Source organism: Primulina eburnea, chromosome 12 (assembly GCF_022965805.1).
Source record: "Primulina eburnea isolate SZY01 chromosome 12, ASM2296580v1, whole genome shotgun sequence".
Lineage (NCBI taxonomy): Eukaryota > Viridiplantae > Streptophyta > Magnoliopsida > Lamiales > Gesneriaceae > Primulina > Primulina eburnea.
This window is the reverse complement of record NC_133112.1, coordinates 34,840,251-34,857,779: the sequence shown is the minus strand read 5'-3', so window position 1 is coordinate 34,857,779 and position 17,529 is coordinate 34,840,251. Positions and strand designations below refer to the sequence as shown.

The 17,529-nt window shown below is 35.4% G+C and overlaps 3 protein-coding genes and 1 pseudogene across 8 annotated transcripts; 3 read left to right on the top strand and 1 right to left on the bottom strand.

The window, feature by feature from the left end:
• The first annotated feature begins 1,423 nt into the window (after positions 1–1,423).
• On the top strand, positions 1,424–4,136 carry LOC140808177 (uncharacterized). Of its 4 annotated transcripts, XR_012112830.1 has the most exons (9): positions 1,424–1,669; positions 2,199–2,247; positions 2,341–2,443; positions 2,539–2,634; positions 2,729–2,803; positions 3,008–3,077; positions 3,191–3,265; positions 3,378–3,449; positions 3,741–4,136. XR_012112830.1 is itself a non-coding variant. In XM_073165230.1 (8 exons), the coding sequence occupies exons 1-8, from the start codon at positions 1,547–1,549 to the stop codon at positions 3,813–3,815; spliced, it is 663 nt and encodes a 220-aa protein (XP_073021331.1). In that variant the 5' UTR covers positions 1,424–1,546; the 3' UTR covers positions 3,816–4,136. The 4 variants fall into 4 exon arrangements, 3 of the variants coding, with proteins under 3 accessions (XP_073021331.1, XP_073021332.1, XP_073021333.1); XM_073165230.1 differs by lacking the exon at positions 3,191–3,265; XM_073165231.1 differs by lacking the exons at positions 3,191–3,265; positions 3,378–3,449.
• A 626-nt stretch (positions 4,137–4,762) lies between these two features.
• LOC140808068 (reticulon-like protein B16) lies at positions 4,763–8,507 on the bottom strand. 3 transcript variants are annotated; one of them, XM_073165083.1, is made up of 6 exons: positions 8,370–8,507; positions 8,146–8,289; positions 7,188–7,368; positions 6,958–7,099; positions 5,806–5,875; positions 4,763–5,014 (listed from the first exon to the last, which is right to left on the bottom strand). In XM_073165083.1, exons 2-6 carry the CDS (start codon positions 8,285–8,287, stop codon positions 4,845–4,847), a joined length of 705 nt encoding a protein of 234 aa, XP_073021184.1. In that variant the 5' UTR covers positions 8,288–8,289; positions 8,370–8,507; the 3' UTR covers positions 4,763–4,844. The 3 variants fall into 3 exon arrangements, with proteins under 3 accessions (XP_073021184.1, XP_073021182.1, XP_073021183.1); XM_073165081.1 differs by lacking the exon at positions 8,370–8,507 and having other exon boundaries at positions 8,146–8,363; XM_073165082.1 differs by lacking the exon at positions 8,370–8,507 and having other exon boundaries at positions 4,763–5,011; positions 8,146–8,363.
• A 1,456-nt stretch (positions 8,508–9,963) lies between these two features.
• Positions 9,964–13,951, top strand: LOC140807336 (UDP-xylose transporter 2-like). The gene is made up of 7 exons (XM_073164145.1): positions 9,964–10,106; positions 10,687–10,871; positions 10,968–11,035; positions 11,506–11,638; positions 12,870–13,031; positions 13,120–13,389; positions 13,515–13,951. Exons 1-7 carry the CDS (start codon positions 9,986–9,988, stop codon positions 13,629–13,631), a joined length of 1,056 nt encoding a protein of 351 aa, XP_073020246.1. The 5' UTR covers positions 9,964–9,985; the 3' UTR covers positions 13,632–13,951.
• A 1,162-nt stretch (positions 13,952–15,113) lies between these two features.
• On the top strand, positions 15,114–17,443 carry LOC140807185 (superoxide dismutase [Mn], mitochondrial-like; annotated as a pseudogene).
• Positions 17,444–17,529: the final 86 nt, after the last annotated feature.

Genomic DNA, 17,529 nt, shown 5'->3' with positions numbered 1-17,529 from the left:
TTTCAGCATTAAAAATAATATATTTTCATGAATTGAATAAGTTGAAGATCAATTTTATAAAATTAACTCATGGGACTGTCTCACAAGATTTTTCTGTTAATTGTTTATAATAAATTTAACCAAATAACATATTTTAGGAAAAAATATGTGGATAAATTATTTTTTAAAATATGTGAATTTCCACCCAAATCATAATCATTATTAATGACTATGGGCCACGTTTGGCACTTGGATTAGTATAGGATTACACTTTTAGTCAAGCGTTTTTTAAGACCACCGCTAATGGGCCCGAGAAATGTACACTGTTCAAATGTGAAAATGCAAGAAATAAATCTCAAACTGAAGAAGGTATTCTCAGTCCTAATTTCCACAGTAGAAGAAATAGATTGTTTTTTCCCGAAATTACCCTTTGCCCTACTTTAAACGTGGTTTCTCATTTCTCGCATATTTGTTTTCTTCTGGCCGCCGTCGTTGTTGAATGAGGTTTTTCACAGATCGTCCATAGAAGTCTAGTTCGTCCTCGCAAATTGTCTCTCAAATCCTTACCATTATCAAAAGAACTTTGTATGGTTTACAACAAAAAATCAACTGTCCACAAACCTACAAAATTTTCTTTTCCAAAACACAAAGGTATGAAAATTAATGAACATAAATGAATAGTTAAACACTTTCGTTCTCTTTCACACGTAGAAAAGATCGGAAATTTTAAAAAAATATTTGCATAAGATTTGTTTGTAACCCATCACCTTAACTGTCTTTCACAGATTTACTTCGGTTCTACATCAGATGTGCGATCTAACAAATGCCAAGAAACAATGTTGAGTGAGAGAATAGTTGGGTAGATATGTGTTTCGGGTCAAAAATAAGAAGCCTGATATGTACCGTGATAGGGATAAAGTTGGAAAATTAAATTTTGTAAAAAAAAAAGGGCGTGAACCCCACCCCCGAGGGCCCCAGCCTCAAGCCCCACCGTGAAGGGAGGTAAATCAAGATAATGCACCGACAGCAGGTATCCAGAAGAGAGGTTGGCAAGAAAAAATTAAATTTTGTAATAGTATTTATCTAGAAAAAATAAATGGAATCAAACAGAAATGAAGTTAAAAAACTGATACTAAACTTTCTTATCCCTATATCTTCCAATGATTAATCTTATCCTGTGTATCTCAAAGGTGAATAATAACTGTTCGTATGAGCTTAGTTCAGTTGGTCAGCAGCAGTGAATTTTGAAGTAATAATCAGGGATCGAGTCTCGCAAACGGCAGTGTGGGAGTTAAATTTCGTCCAACGAGGGGGAGTTCCTTGTGTGTGGCGTAGCATAAAGTCTAGTTGCTGCTGATTAACTGAGTCACCATGATTTACTTCCTTTCACAATCTTATCGGACCGAGACGGCTGACGTGAGCGATTTAACCTTTCTGGAGCAAGGTGAATAATAACTTCCAGAAGCTACGCCGGGCTCATTCAATCGCTACGCAGGTTCGGTCTTAGCAACCACCAAGAACTGCTCCAGCGGGAGGTCCCCGGCCAGTTGCCCTTAGGTTTTCGACGATGTCTTACGGCGGAGCTGATAGCCGTCGGATGGTGGAGTTTCCGATCTGGGAGTCGAGTGTTCTCAAGATTCTGAGAGGTGACATCACTGAGTGGTCTGTCGACGGTTCGTCGGATGCCATAGTAAGCATCTCTGTTTTCTCTCCTTTTTCGATTACTCGTTTTTGTGATTTTATTAGTCAATCCCGCTTCGCTGTAGTGTGATCGGGCAGGAGAAATTGTTCTTTATACATGATCCATATCTGTCGAAATCACTTAACACAGATGGAAAACAATTGAAAACTCTATGGTTCTATATTATCTGATGAAGCTAATCGCCTGAGGCTATGCATGGGATTGCTAGTACATTAACTTTAGCATCGTTTGGCGCACATCTTTTTCGTCTGAGGATTGACTCAAGTTCTATTTGGATCAAATTCTACAAATGATCAAAGTCACGACATTCTGTTATCATCGATATTATTGATTTAGCATCCCTATATTATACATTCTTCATGATCTCATCACACGAACCAAACCGTGTCTTGTTTTATGCGCACCATCTTTCAGCAATGTTTTATTATCTGCCTAAGTCAGGATATTAATAGTATATAGTTGTTATGTGTTGTAAGATTTATTAGATTCATTTGATTGTTTGCATGGTTTTTGACAGGTGAATCCAGCCAATGAAGGTATGCTTGGAGGTGCTGGTGCTGATGGGGGTAATAATTTCAATTTCCTTTTTTTTTGTGAGGAATGTACTCCTTGGGTGTCTTCCTCATGTAATTTTTCCTCCCTCCCATAAATTTTTGCAGCAATACATAGAGCTGCTGGTCCAGAATTATCCAAAGCATGCTATAAGGTCCCAGAAGTACGGCCTGGAATTCGCTGTCCTACTGGAGAAGCAAGGATTACCGCGTATGTCCTCATAGATAGTGTAATATGAATAAATTCAATGTGCTGTGTATCATGCACCTGCTTTCACTGACATGCTAACATTTTAAAATGTCCAGGGGCTTCCGGTTGCCAGCTTCTCACGTTATTTATACAGTTGGACCAATTTATGACATAGATAAAAACCCTGAAGCCTCTTTGAGAAATGCGTATAGGTACATACTTGAATGAATGACAAGTCCCCTCCTTGGAGGTTTGATCTGTGTTTAAAGTGTGGTTTTTTTCTTTTTTTACCGGAACATGATGCAGAAACAGTTTAAGCATCGCCAAAGAGAATGGTATCCAATACATTGCATTCACAGCAATATCATGCGGTGTCTACGGGTATATTTCGCATCATGATATTGTTCAATCCTTGTGAGCATACTGCAATGCTTCTCTTAACATGGGGCAGCTTTTAACCCATGATTGCGTGTAGTGAAATGGGAAACCTAGGTTTGGAAAAATGATGTCTCCCAACTAGCAACGACATGCTGTTTTCTTCCATAGGTTAGTTCCTTGTCCAATACTTGTTACACTTGAATTCAGGTATCCTTATGATGAAGCTGCCACAGTGGCCATTTCTACAGTCAAAGATTTCGCAAAGGACTTTAAGGAGGTAGTTTCATACTTTCTTTCCTTTTTGCATTTTATTAGTTGGTTTGGATCCTCCACTGTACTTATTTTGTTGGGAATCTTGTATTATTTGTTGCATAATGGGCTATAAATAAGGCTACAATTTGTGATTCTGAGTGCTAAGTCGAACCAACGCCCTGCTAACCAACTTAGAGATTTGAGTTAATGGAGGTAACTCTATCAAGTGGGAATTATTTAACTTTGATGCAATCAATGAGAAGGACTAGCTCAAATAAGAAGCCAGTTTCTGGTTTGATTTATGTTACAGTTTCGTTTAATGCAGTTGAGTGGGAGCTCAGTTTCCAAGTTTTGGGGTCGTTTACTTGGGAATAAATCATCAAGTTCCATAAAGGAGGTAAAAAGCCTTTTTTCCTAATCATTAAACAACATGAATCTTGTGAAGTAATTCTAGGATTGGAGAAACTTTAACTGCATGCTTGCATGTAATGAATGAAAATAGTGTGTGAATTTCAAACTTCCAAAGCTAGCATTCGTTTAAAACCTCGTGTAGTCGTGTTCATATAAATGAATAAGAGATTAAACACTGTCATGTGACAGCTTTCTTTCATTATTTTGTAATAAATTGATTGTGTTGAAGCTCTATGAATGAGAGAATACAATCATCACCAGTTGCATTGTCTTTCAGGTGCACTTTGTTCTGTACTCGGATGAGATTTACGATGTTTGGTTGAACAAGGCCAATGAATTACTTCAAAAATGATCATGTTTGATCTTTAGCTAAACCCAAGGGTGTATGCAGCAGAGGCAAAAAGCAGTTCACTGAGTTTGCTTGTTTAAAATACCACGGGGAGGGCCAATTGATCGTCGAATAAATGCTGGGTTGATCGTATGACATCCCTTGATTATTAATCAATTTTATGTTCATGCCGTTTGTTGCCGAAGATATAACCTTACAACTGCACCCACACACTGCAGGGTGAAGGTGACTTTTATAGTCAGTTCATCTAAACAAATCTACCTGAAAATTGAAGAAAGCTTTGGTAATGCTTTTACAATGATGAAGGTATAGTGTTTGTGTGAACTCTGATCCTCAGGGCCAATATTCAAAATAATTTAAAAATAAATAATTTTGGTCAGATAGATAGTTCGATAGTCCTAAAAAAGGAGCGTCTAACACGGTTTCTTGAGCCAATTCAAGAGCTTGGCTTGGAACCAGAGGTGTAAATGAATCGAATCGAATTCCTGACATGTTTGAACTTTTTTTATCTTGAAATCAAATTATATTTTTCGAGAGTAGTTTGTGAATCTTGATATTTTATTAATATAATACAAATAATAATTTAATAACTTTCAAATATTTATTTTTAAGTAATAGTTTAAAAACTTAAAAGAACACTTTGAACAAAAAATTTCTAGCTACGAATCGAGTTTATATATATCTATTTTGAGTCTTAATTTTTTCATCACGGTTTGATTTAGTTTGTTTACACTTTTGCTTGAAACTCGCACTTTTGGAAGAAATTTTTTAGCTCAAATTTAGATATTTAAAATCTAACGCACAAGGTTGCTAGTTTTTCATTATTTCAATCTGAGTGAAAGTAAATACTTTGCTACAATTGCCATTAAATTTTCTAACATGTGTGTTTTGATTTCAGTATGCATCAGAGCATTTTGCTTTTGTAATGTAAGCGTTGACAATCAATCATATGGTAAAAAATATTGACATCAAAATATTCTTAGAACCTATTGAATGTTTTATCGTATGTTTGCCGTGTGTTTATTCCCTGACTCAAGGATCTTTGTCCTTGGACAGTGTCCGTGGCAATCTGCTATGCAAATTTTCATCCACAATTTTGTAATGCTTCGAAAATTTACGATGAACCATATCGGCATATCGATCTACATGGTCTTGAAATTTGTCATATAGAGCTGGAACTGTGACAGAAATAATGATCCCTGCTGCCAAATAGTGAAACGTCAAAGTAGCAAATCGAAATACACAACAATTCAAAATCCCAAGGGAAGTTTTGTTACAATAGCAAAAACAACTTTCGACAACTCACAACCAAGCTACCAGAATTTCGAAAGATTTAAGAGCCATGTCGCTGAGGGATAATATTTTACACTGATGGAATTTTACCAACATATCTGACGAATGACTAAAAAAGCTTGAGAGGCATCATGATACATATGGAAACATATAATCCGTGTGTAGAACATTTGGAACTGCCACAAACGCATGTGGCCTCAATTATCTTCAAAGTAATATTTTATTATATTTTCCTTTGTTAATTTACTTCAAGACAACTGGACCTATCACATATAATTATAACACTCTAACTCCACTGTTAACACTAAAGTAACAAATAACCATTATATTGTTCCTTAACAAAACAATCGTATGGAATAACAAAGTGAAAATATTTGCATCATATCATCTTCCACTAACTAAAGAGTCAAATTTTCTTCCAAAAATTTGAATACTTGCTCAAATGTCAGCTTCCTAGTAGTTCTGAAAAAGAAGATAATAACACATGGGAACTAACGATTTGGTATTGTGTATGCAACATAGGAATAACACTGTGGGACACATCAAAACACGTGTCAATCCTACATGAAATATATGGGGGCCACATTTATTCAGTGTAACATGTTACTCCTACTCCCAATGTAACATAGAAAAGAACCCAAGGATCCATAGGCATCATAAAACATTGAAGAGTTGAAAAGCCAAGGATAAAACATCATACCTATGTATGCGAAAGTGAAGAAAGATAGCAGGCAACCAATCACAGACAAAAGCCATAAAGCAATCACGACCTGCAAGATTCAAAAATTCTTAGTTAAGTTTCTGTTTCTCTGAGTGATTGATCAAAATTTCAGGGTTGATAGAGAAACAATTATATCCATGCTAACAGTTCTATAAAGCAGTTCGAGTTATGATAATCAGTAGGAGGTACAAAGAATATATTGGCAAACCCTAGTAAGCAAATTAATATGACCGTTAAGTCCAACTACTTAATGGCCTCTCTAATATAATCAGAGAAAATTGACTAGGGAGTCAAAACATCTCAAAGCTAACACACATTCAGAACTAAGTCATTTGTATACATTTATGGCATCATGTCTGAAGTTGGAATTTGGCAGAAATAGAGACCAATAATTCGCCGATTTTCAAAAGCTGACAAAATGATCAGAGCCCAGAGGAGTGTTTTCAAAGGGGAAAAGTGTTGATCATTCCATCCTCTAAAATTTCACGGAAAGAAATGAATAAGAGTTACTGTTAGAAAGCAGCCATATCCGGTAGGATTTGAAATAATAAATCAAGTTTACTGCTTGATGTCAACTATAATGATTACGAGGTATCTGGTGAACAGTCCAGGGACAGACATCTAATCTAATCCAATATAATTATATAAATGTATTACTCATTGCCGCATATTGTTCCTCAAAACCAAACAAAATATGTAAAACCTATTCAAAAGTGAATTCACGTAATTGTTTTGCTAGTCTGTTGTATACGGCAAAAAGCTCTCAGCAACTTCAGAAGCGGATGATAAGACTTTTAAGAGTATTTAATAAAAAATGCTACTATCCAAGAAGTTATATGAGGATCATGCTTTGCATACCCCTACCAAAAACATTTCCCTGCATTTAAGGTATGACCCATCATGCCTTATGCAATTGAGAATTGACTGGAACTCATAAATTTAGATCCTCTGCTTTTGTCTTTATCACCACTGTTTTATGGATGAATTGACAGTAAACATCTTTTTTTTTCCATCAACTAAAGAAAAAGAAGTCCTAAAGTGTGGGTGGTCAGGGAAAGACTTTTCACAATTGCAGTTCATAGTGTAGAATGTTGCACTCTTTCAGTCTTTATAAAATTAGTTATCACTAACCTTGAAGAAAAGTCTGAAGTCCTTGCCTAGAGTTATGTCATGAGCCATAAGCAGCATATAATTGATTTTGACACGAAATGATGCTGCAGCATTATTGACCATTTCTTCTGACAAGACTAGTTCTGGTAGTGCCTGGAGTGGTCTGTTCAAAAAAGGTTTCACGTGATTCCTATTTGAAACAACGCAAACCTGATTTTATAACATTATAGATACATATACAAGCATCGTACTTGTTTCTAAATACCGCATAATTTGCCCGAAGAAACATCAGGACAATTAAAATCAGCAAGACATCAGAACAAAGTGGTAAGAATGATATCCCTGAGCGCTCGATTAATAGCCAGGCAATAGTAGCAATTACTACTACACCAAATGAAACATGTCGCCTTCTCCAGAGCATAACATCAGCAGCTAAAGCCAGAGTGAAAAAATGGGTGAGATGAGGCGATGGCTGAAGAAGAGAAAGCCATTGTTAACAAAGATTGCATCCATAGAAGCATGACAAAAATGTTGCAAGCTTCTGCACCAAATCAGTTAATGAAAAAGGATGGAGGGCTATAATGTTTTATACACAATGCAAGGTGCCTCTTTGTATTCATCATCCATCATGGTGCATCATAGAGGCATTCCCTTTTGTGTCTAGAATATGTACCTTCGGAATCAACATCCCTGACATTGTACAAAATATTGAAGTATGCAACTCCTAGAAACAGAAAACTAAATTGCTAAAATAAAAAATTGCTCAACTACCTACAAACTCAAGCAAAAGAACTGAGTGCCTGACTTCACATAGTTTCTTCTTTCAAATATCGTCCAATTTCCTCACTAATTTACATCACCTAACAGAAACCCAGTCAAATGACCACTATTTCTAATACAATGGTTGATCGATCTCTATAAAATTCGGATACTTCAGCATGAGCACCTGTTCGCAGAACAAATTCGAAATAAATATGTTAAACACTTGAGGTTGAACACCTCCACAACAATAAAATGCTTTCAACAACTGCAAACATACGGACTGAGCAGAGATAAATTCAGCACCGATCATCAATGCCGGTAACTTTACTAAATAAAACGCATGCATAAAAACCAGCTGGGAGACATCAGCAAGCAAACAAACAAACAAACAAGCAAGAAATGAACACAAATTACTTCGTATCACGTTCATTTATTCATCGTAATCACCTTTGCCACCGCCCATCATCTGATGAACAGTTGCTTGACGACCGAACAATTTGTACGATGAGCTCGTCGACGTCGGATTACCGATTCTCACCTCTTCGTTCGGCTCCACACCGCATACATCTTCATTATTTGAATTCTCCATTCCTGAATTTCCAAAACAGAAAAAAAAAATCGAAAAACCATAGCCCAAACCAAAAGAAGAAAAATTCATCCGTAAAAATTACCGTAAAATCGAACACTGTATTGAATCAATCGGAGAATGATTGATCGAAGAGGTTTGTTGAGGTTAACTTGTGCATTGGAACGTCCGCTGCTTAGCGTTTGACTAAAACCGTAAGAAGATTCAAAGCATACGACGTCGTATCTTGGGGGTCAGTCTTTGTTCGGGTTTCGGATTAAATAGGGTTCACCCGAACATATTTGGGTTTTATTGATTTCTTGATCCGACCCGATATTTATGCTTTTACGAAAATGTATCACGGGCTCAATGAATTCGGGTTCATTCCATCTAGGAGCACTACCTTTATGATAAAATCAAGAGTTTAAATTTAGTCATACATACATATGGTCCACTAATTTTTTTTTAAAATCACATATATGTATGAATCTTGTCCATCCAAACTATGTGAGATTTCGGTTAATTTAGAGGTCTAAAAACATCAAATTGGTTAACGATTTTTTTTAATCAAGTTCGAGGAATATTTAATTTGTATTTAAATTTATTTTTTTCATAATTCGCGAATAAAATTTGAATCAAATTATTTTATTTAATAGTTCGCGAACTAGTTACAAGCTTTAATGTTATATTAATATAATTATATATTAAATATGTATTTTGAGAAAAAATGTTAACTCTTCGAAATGAACTCGAGTAATTTGAACTTTAAATATTTCTCATATTCGATTAGTTTATACCTTTACTTGAGTTGTTGTAATATAGTGTACTTTTTTTATGTCTTTATTAATTTGAGTCATGCTACATATACAATAAGATTTGTACAACAATTTTTATAACAAAAAAAAATTAATTTATCGAAATCTCATCATAAATACAATACAAAATCTCATAATATAATTGTTATAAATATCGATGTATTATATTAATTTTCAAAGTTTATCAATCTTTACAATATAAACCAAATTTATCTTCTATGTTTAGTTTGATATTTATGGTTGAACTTTATATGATATTTAATAATATCACAAAATATAATTAAAGTACAAAACAAATTAATGATATAATAAACTAGAATTCTCAATCAGCGAATCAATGCTCCGACGATGGTGACACGAATTATGAGATTTCTTTGAACAGTTTGTTGAAATCCTACATTTCAATCCTACATTTCTTTGAACAGTTTACAAAACAAATTAATGATATAATAAAAATGAACGATGGTGTCACCATAAATAGGTTAAAAAAATGAACTTGCTCCAAAATTAATGATTAAAAAAATGAACTTGCTCAAATTTTAATATCAGACTTTGATATTAAAAAATATAACAGAGAAAATTTGACTGAATTTATTGCAGAATCTTCTTTCTCTCTCTCGATTCGATCTGTATATATATAAATAATTGTTGATGAAATCATATGCACGCTAGTTCAACAAACTGTTGGTGAACAATCTACAGTGACTGCCCAGCTTTTGGACCTAATTTAAACCTGTCGTTTCCTAATCACAGATCCGGCATTCAATCATTCAGTCGATTCAGCTCAGGTGCGGATTTTTTTTATTCGGAATGTCCTTGTTGTAGTTTTTGGCGATTGTTTTGATTTATTGGGATTTTCGCTACAGGGGAAGGAGGAGAAGTAGAAGAAGAAGAGACGAAAGGGGAGATGGGTGATAGCAAGGGGTTTCAGCTGGGGACGATTGGGGCGTTGACTCTGTCGGTGGTTTCGTCGGTTTCCATCGTGATTTGTAACAAAGCGCTTATGAGTTCATTGCACTTCATTTTTGGTGGGTTTTTTTGGTTATTAATAATGTTATTTTAATTTCGGGTGAACTTTGTGAGAAATGTAGGATTGAGTGCTTCAAATTCGAATGTTCTGTTGTTTATTTCCGTTGCTAATATGTGGTAAAGCTTTGAAGCAGTCGAACTAGCTTAATTGAGGAAGTGAGCATTTTGTTTTGTGCATGAATCTGAATGCTTCAAAAGAGTCGGGAAAAACAGATCTCACACCCCTTAAGATCGACATGATATATCCCATCAATCGTACATGATCCCTGAAAAATTTCATATAAATCTTGGCGCAAGGAATAGTTTGTGTACTTACAAGCCTGAACTATTTATGGTATCAAGTTTTCCTTAAAACTTGGTGTGAAGTATAGATCAATTTACGAGGACTTGACTGATTAAACTTGGTTATCTGACTGGTTGCTTGTAAAGTTGTTTGAATGTTTTTTTACTTTATGGAAGTAGTAGAAAGGAAAGGGAGTCACTTTTCATTATAAATAGGTTTTGTGAGGGTTAGGATGCATTAGAAAAGATACAAGCACATATATGGAATAACATCGCTTCAATTTCCCCCCTATACAGCTACAACTTTGACAAGCTGGCATCTACTGGTTACTTTCTGTTCTCTTCATGTGGCACTGTGGATGAAGCTTTTTGAGCACAAACCAATAGATTCACAAACCGTGATTGGATTCGGCATTCTAAATGGAATTTCGATCGGATTGTTAAATCTCAGCTTAGGTTTCAATTCTGTTGGTTTTTATCAGGTAAAATTTTCTTGTTTATGTTTCTTTACCAACAGGTTCAACCCTGAGCTGCTGCATTCTCTCTGACTTAAAGGTGTACTTTTATTACTTGACCAGATGACTAAGCTGGCAATTATCCCATGCACGGTACTATTGGAAACCCTTTTCTTCGGCAAAACATTCAGGTTGGTGCTCGCATATCTTGTGGAAAATTATTTATATTATAAAATATATCTGCATGTTTGTCCTTTTTACTTCATTACGGTTGAATGATACAGTTAATTTTTTTTGGCCGTGCTCAGTAAAAATTGTTATGCGAGCTGAGTGGGTTGTTCTATCTGTATTTTCACTTTAATTGATATTGTTACTGGGAACTATTTTCTGAAGGGGCTATTAGTTAGACTATGTGGGGTGCTAGACTAGTGGATTGTTTGAGTTAGCCATTACTGTGGTTCAGCTAGTTTGTCCTATGATGACTTTGTACATGGCAATGGACAAAATCATTTTCTTACATCCGTTCTGACTTCTGTGCATCTGACTTCTTCTAAGAAATGTGATTTTTTATCATCTGATTTGCATACAAAGTGATTTGTGGGACATGTTTTCATTGATCTGTTCTGTCTCTAATATTTGTTTTGGGTTGTGACAATTGCAGTAAAAGCATAAAGTTTTCTCTCGGAATTCTTCTTTTAGGTGTTGGAATTGCCACCATCACTGATCTGCAGCTCAATTTTCTGGGATCGTTTCTATCTTTTCTTGCAGTTGTTACAACTTGTGTTGCTCAAATTGTATCCTTTTTCTATATAGATTCATTCTTTATGTCATTCATTCAGATTAAACCTTGGCTCTTTAAAACTAACTCTTCCAATGCTACCACTAAGTCTGAAAATTGTGTGAACTACTGCCAGAAGAAAAACATGTAGTAGGATAAGACACGAGCATATTTCTGGAGAAATGAGCTATCAGATTGCACTCAGAGACGTGATATATGTAAAACTTGTTGAAACTTGCTGATACTAATATGATGATGAACTAAATATGAGTATAAAGCCACTGGGCGCCCTTGGTGGCCTAGGCTACTGCTTATAAGGGGATATAAGGCGAGCGTCGTGTTTCTCCCTTTTTGCTGCCATATGAACTGAATAGGAGCATATAAGGGCATACTCAGCGCAAAAGGCTCCTGCTTATAAGGGGATGTAAGATGAGCTTTATATTTTACCCTTTTGTGAAGACTAATTCCTGTGTAAACAAGGAAGCATTTAACTTTGGCCACTATTTCCTTACCTGGGTCAAAAAAAAATCCAAAATCTGGTGACAGTTAGCTGAAATTATAACCTTAATGATTCTAGTACTTAAGTTAGAAGCAGAAAGGAAAGATGTTACAGTACCATCCCTTTAATTTAAACTATTTTGCGTCATTGATCTTAAACATAAATTGACGGAAGAATTCAGGAACTCTTGACTATTCTTCGTCAACGTCTTGAAACTCATCTAGAGCTCGCTTTCACTACAATTATTTTAGCAGAGACTGTGAATCTGTTTCTTCATCCTACAACACAATCATCGACAAATAATCTTCAGGGTTTAATCTGTCAATGAGTTGGGATGTCTCCCAAGCTGCAAAATTTGTTGCAAAATTTTTTTCCAACCATCAAATCCATCAGAATGATGCCTTGGGACGTTTCATGTTCATATATGGTTTGGCTTTTCTAGAAGAATGTGTTTAAGGACTGTTTTCATTCATCATGAAAACTACAGTACTAGGCATAGAAAATAATCTTCAGATTTAATCTTATAAGGGCCAGGATATCTTACCTGAAACAAATCTTGTAAATCTAACTTTTTTTCCTACGATTGGATCCGGCAGAACGATTACCTTTCAGCATTTCATGTTTTTTATGTGGTTTGGTTTTTCTATGAATATATTTTATGGGCTCGTGACATAACTATCTTTACACAATGCATCGCATTAGATTTTTGGATTATTTGATTGTTTGAGATCTTAACAGTTTATTTTAGATGACTAATACCATCCAAAAGAAGTACAAGATTTCTTCAACCCAACTTCTGTATCAATCTTGTTTTTATCAATCTGTCACCCTGCTTGTCTCCGGTCCATTTCTGGATAAGCTTTTAACTGGCTTAAATGTATTTTCCTTCGGATACACCCCACGAGTGTTGGTAAGTAAGATACGGCTTAATATCTCTATTACTAGTTTTAAATACCAAATTGTGTAACTAGAATCAGAATTCAATTGTTGTGTTGCAGGTGTTCATTGTTATATCCTGCCTGATCGCGATCTCTGTTAATTTTAGCACATTCCTCGTGATTGGAAAAACGTCTCCTGTCACTTATCAAGTTCTTGGGCATCTCAAAACTTGTTTAGTATTAGCATTTGGTTATGTTTTGGTTGGTGATCCATTCAGCTGGAGGAACATTTTTGGGATTTTGGTTGCTATGGTTGGAATGTTTCTATATTCTTATTATTGTACTATCGAGAATCAGAAAAAAACTGAAGAAGCACCAACACTGGATCAGGTATGAGATACTATCTTTTCGTCCTCTCAAATCTAGAAGATTGTTTGTTACTCTGTTTTGAAGAGTAGACACCTAATGGTTACATCCTGTCCATTGTTTTGCTTCTTTTGTTTTCCTCTATACAGCTGAAGGAATCTGAATCGGATCCCCTTTTGCATGTGGAGATTGGAGCTGTGAAGTTTAACGATGTTTCTGCCCCGAAGGACACAGTTTGGGAATCAGACAAGGATCTGCGTGCTTGAAGGTCTATGTTTCGATACAAAAACTTTTGAAATTTATTACGCTTCACTAAAGCCTCCCACATGTCAAGCATTGGCGTGAATCAAGGAGTACTTCTCTCTTCTCCATCTGCTTGGACATTTCACATACAAATGCTGCAGTCTTTCGTGAGATTCTTTTTATTGACCGTATTACGTATTAAGATTCAAATAACTTGTTTTCCCGACTCAGAGATATTAACATCTTTTGTAAAAATGTCTTTTTGTCACCTCAAAGGGGAAATATAAATTTTGTGCACAATATAGGTTTTATATAATATACTTACTTCAATTTGGTTTGCTTCTGTCACATTGTTGCATGTTCTGATCTTCTATTTTCCTTGTGAATTATCACCAAGAACTACAGGTGTCAATTCGGGTGGGTTGGGTCGGATTGAGCAATAGTACTATTTAAAAATTGCTCAACCCGACCCAACCCGAAAACACTCAACCCGAATCAACTCGATTAACCCGATTTCGAAATTTTTTTAAAAGAAAATAAAAAATATTTTAATTTAAATACATAATAAAAAAAAATCTATTTCGTATATATGATTCAAATTTGAAAGTCTAGAAAAATAAAATATATTTACTAAATTAAATAAAATTGTTTAGAAAATAAAATATATTCAAAATAAATATTAAATTATGAAAATTTATGATATAAATATACAATAAATATTTTTTCAGACATACAATATATAAAAATGTATGTAATATTTATTAATTATATTTTTAAAAAATTAAAATTTTCGGGTCAACTCACCCGGGTTGACTCGAACCCAACCCAACCCGATCATTTTTTCGGATTAGCTGTCGGGTTCAACCCGATCTGACTCGAACATGAAAACTCCAAACCCAAATTTGATTTTTTTCGGGTTGAATCGTGTCGGGTTAGTGAGTCGTGTCTGATTTTAAAACTCCTACAAAAAAATATAGTCTATTATCCTTATTTATGTCTTAATAGAATGGACAAATTTAAGCTCAATGAAGGGAAATACACAGTGGCCCGCTGAGAATGTGTTTTTATATCCCCATCCCAAGTTATATTAGCTCCAAATGTTTATTTATTTAATAAAAATTAAATATTGATATTATTTTAAATAATGAACTTTAATTAGGTCGATTACTATCCTCTTCCCTAGCTTCTAAATCATATGTAAAAAAACGTCTTTTTTAAATCGATTCAAACCATAACCAAATCAGATTGAAACCTAACCCAAAAGTTCGGCTCAGGTTCCACTTTTTATTAAATCGAAGAATAATGTTTCATTTATAATTAAATTTGTACATTAATTTTTATTACACAAAAAATTCAATACAAAAATTATATTTATCTTAATAAATTTAATATAAAATCTCATAAAATATAATTATTATAAATACCCCTAGACGATAATAAGTGGAACGGTCGATTTTAGAACAACGTTAACCTATAATTAACTACTATTTGATATTCAAATTTAGTATAATGACATAAAAGCATTTATCCTTAAACGTAGCCACGTGTTGGCGGCGCTCTTAGCTGACGGCAGAGACCATTTTCAACCTGAGACGGACTCAATCTTCTCACAGCAATTAGTCCCTCGGAAATGTCTCTTCGAATCCTAGCCGGCGCTAAAACCCTAGCCAGGAGTGGAGTTCTGGGGCTCCGCGGACTTCAGACGTTCTCCTTGCCGGATCTTCCCTATGATTATGGCGCGTTGGAGCCCGCAATCAGCTCCGAGATCATGCAGATCCACCACCAGAAGCACCAACCAGACTTACATCACCAATTACAACAAGGCCCTGGAGCAGCTCGATAGCGCTATCTCCTACGGCGATGCGTCCGCCACCGTCAAGTTGCAGAGCGCCCTCAAGTTCAATGGAGGAGGTCCTAAAACGTTGTTCCGATATACTTGATTTCTCGATTCATATTTGTTAGTTTCGGTTGACTTCCGGTGGGATGTCATTGGAAAATGATCTCAGAACAGTATATTATGATTGTGAAGCTGGAAATTTGAATATAGCTGCATTTTCTGATCATGGTGGAAGTTGATGATTGTTATTGGACTACTCAAACATGAGTTTGGGAGGCCAGACTTTTACTGCAACAATTCTAAGACGATCATTCTAACTTATTTTAGCACTCTATTTATTTTATTTTTTGAAATCGTTTCCAGGCCATATTAATCACTCAATTTTCTGGAAGAATCTTGCTCCTGTCCGTGTACGTTCTATGTTTGGCATCTTGGATTGTTAATCTCCTTTCATCAGTAGTTCTGTTTCATAAATTTATTAAATATGTTACTGCAGGAAGGTGGTGGTGAGCCACCAAAAGGCTCTTTAGGTTCGGTTGTTGACAGTAACTTTGGATCATTGGAAGCTCTTGTACAGAAGATAAATGCAGAAGGTGCTGCTTTACAGGGGTCTGGATGGGTGGTGAGTATATTTTACTTTTGCTTAATTATGCGTTGCTTGCAATTTAATCGTAAATATGAAAACAATCACGCTCAAGGCCTCCAATGTTACATCGGGAACCTTGTGTACTTCGAGTTTCAGTTGCTCGGGGCTCTATTTGGTTGGTTTCTTGCAATACAATACAGATGTTTTTGGAGTCTGCTTTTCATTTTAAGTTGTTTCATGCTTATTTTTCCTATTTGATGTTTGCTCAAATTTCGCCAGTGGCTTGCTCTGGACAAAGAATTGAAGAGACTGGTGGTCGAGACTACTGCTAATCAGGTAAGTGACGTACTCTATTTCATCAGTGTATTGTGTGTATCTTATGTTCAACACTGTAACTGCTTAGTGACAAGTCTGCTTTATCCTTGTGTATATTGAGGTTTAAAATGGTCCGTTTAAAGTTGAGTTCATTTTGCTTTAGGAAGATTTACTTACTTGCATGTATTGTATGTGCAAGCTATCCCGAACTTGCCCTGCATTTTAGAATACAACTGCTTGTCATGCAGCAACGTGATGCAGGGTTTTGGATTAATTTTCATATGATCATTGATCAAATGTTTTTCGAGTCTTTAGACCATCATTACTATATTAGGAAGAATTGCTGGGAGAGTGCACGTTCTTAGTCGGAAATATGGCAGTTCTTAGTCTCCCCTGTTTGTAAACTTATGTCTGCTTGGTGAATTTTTTGGTGATCTTCCTGTGCAGGATCCACTGGTTACTAAAGGTCCAAGTTTGGTTCCTCTGCTTGGTATTGATGTCTGGGAGCATGCATACTATCTGCAGGTACTTCTGACAGTCATAAAATATCCCCCGAGCCAAGTGGAGCATGCCCATAAGTTGATATTTTGAACCCGCCTCAAGTCAGTTTATGATGCTTTCTCAATCTTTTCTACTAGAATATTTTGAAAAATTCTGACGATTACCATATCCTAGAATAGAATAATTGAGAGAAAGATATTGTGATGATAAAAAAATCGTACACACTAAGTATAAGCAATTATATCAAAAGGTGATCTCTCATGTAAGATTCGAACCTAGATGAAGAATGCGAATAAGGTCTACAGTTTCTAAGCGTTGGAAGTTTCTTTTAATTCTCATTATTTCATTGGTTGTCTTGGCTACTGACTTCGCTTTTTGACGCCCCATCATATATTTTTGGCGCAGTATAAAAATGTGAAGCCAGACTACCTGAAGAACATATGGAAAGTCATAAACTGGAAGTATGCTAGCGAAATGTATGATAAGGAATCCCCATGATTGGATGAGCTCGATACCAGTTCTACAAAATAAATGTATGATCCCGTTTGTACTCGTTGAAACGCATTACACGGTTCATAAAATAATCGTTGATGTAAGCACTCCATTTATTTTCTGCATTTGGTGATTGCATGTTTAAGTTTAAAGGCAAACAAAGACCTGCAAAGCAAATTGGAAATCATTT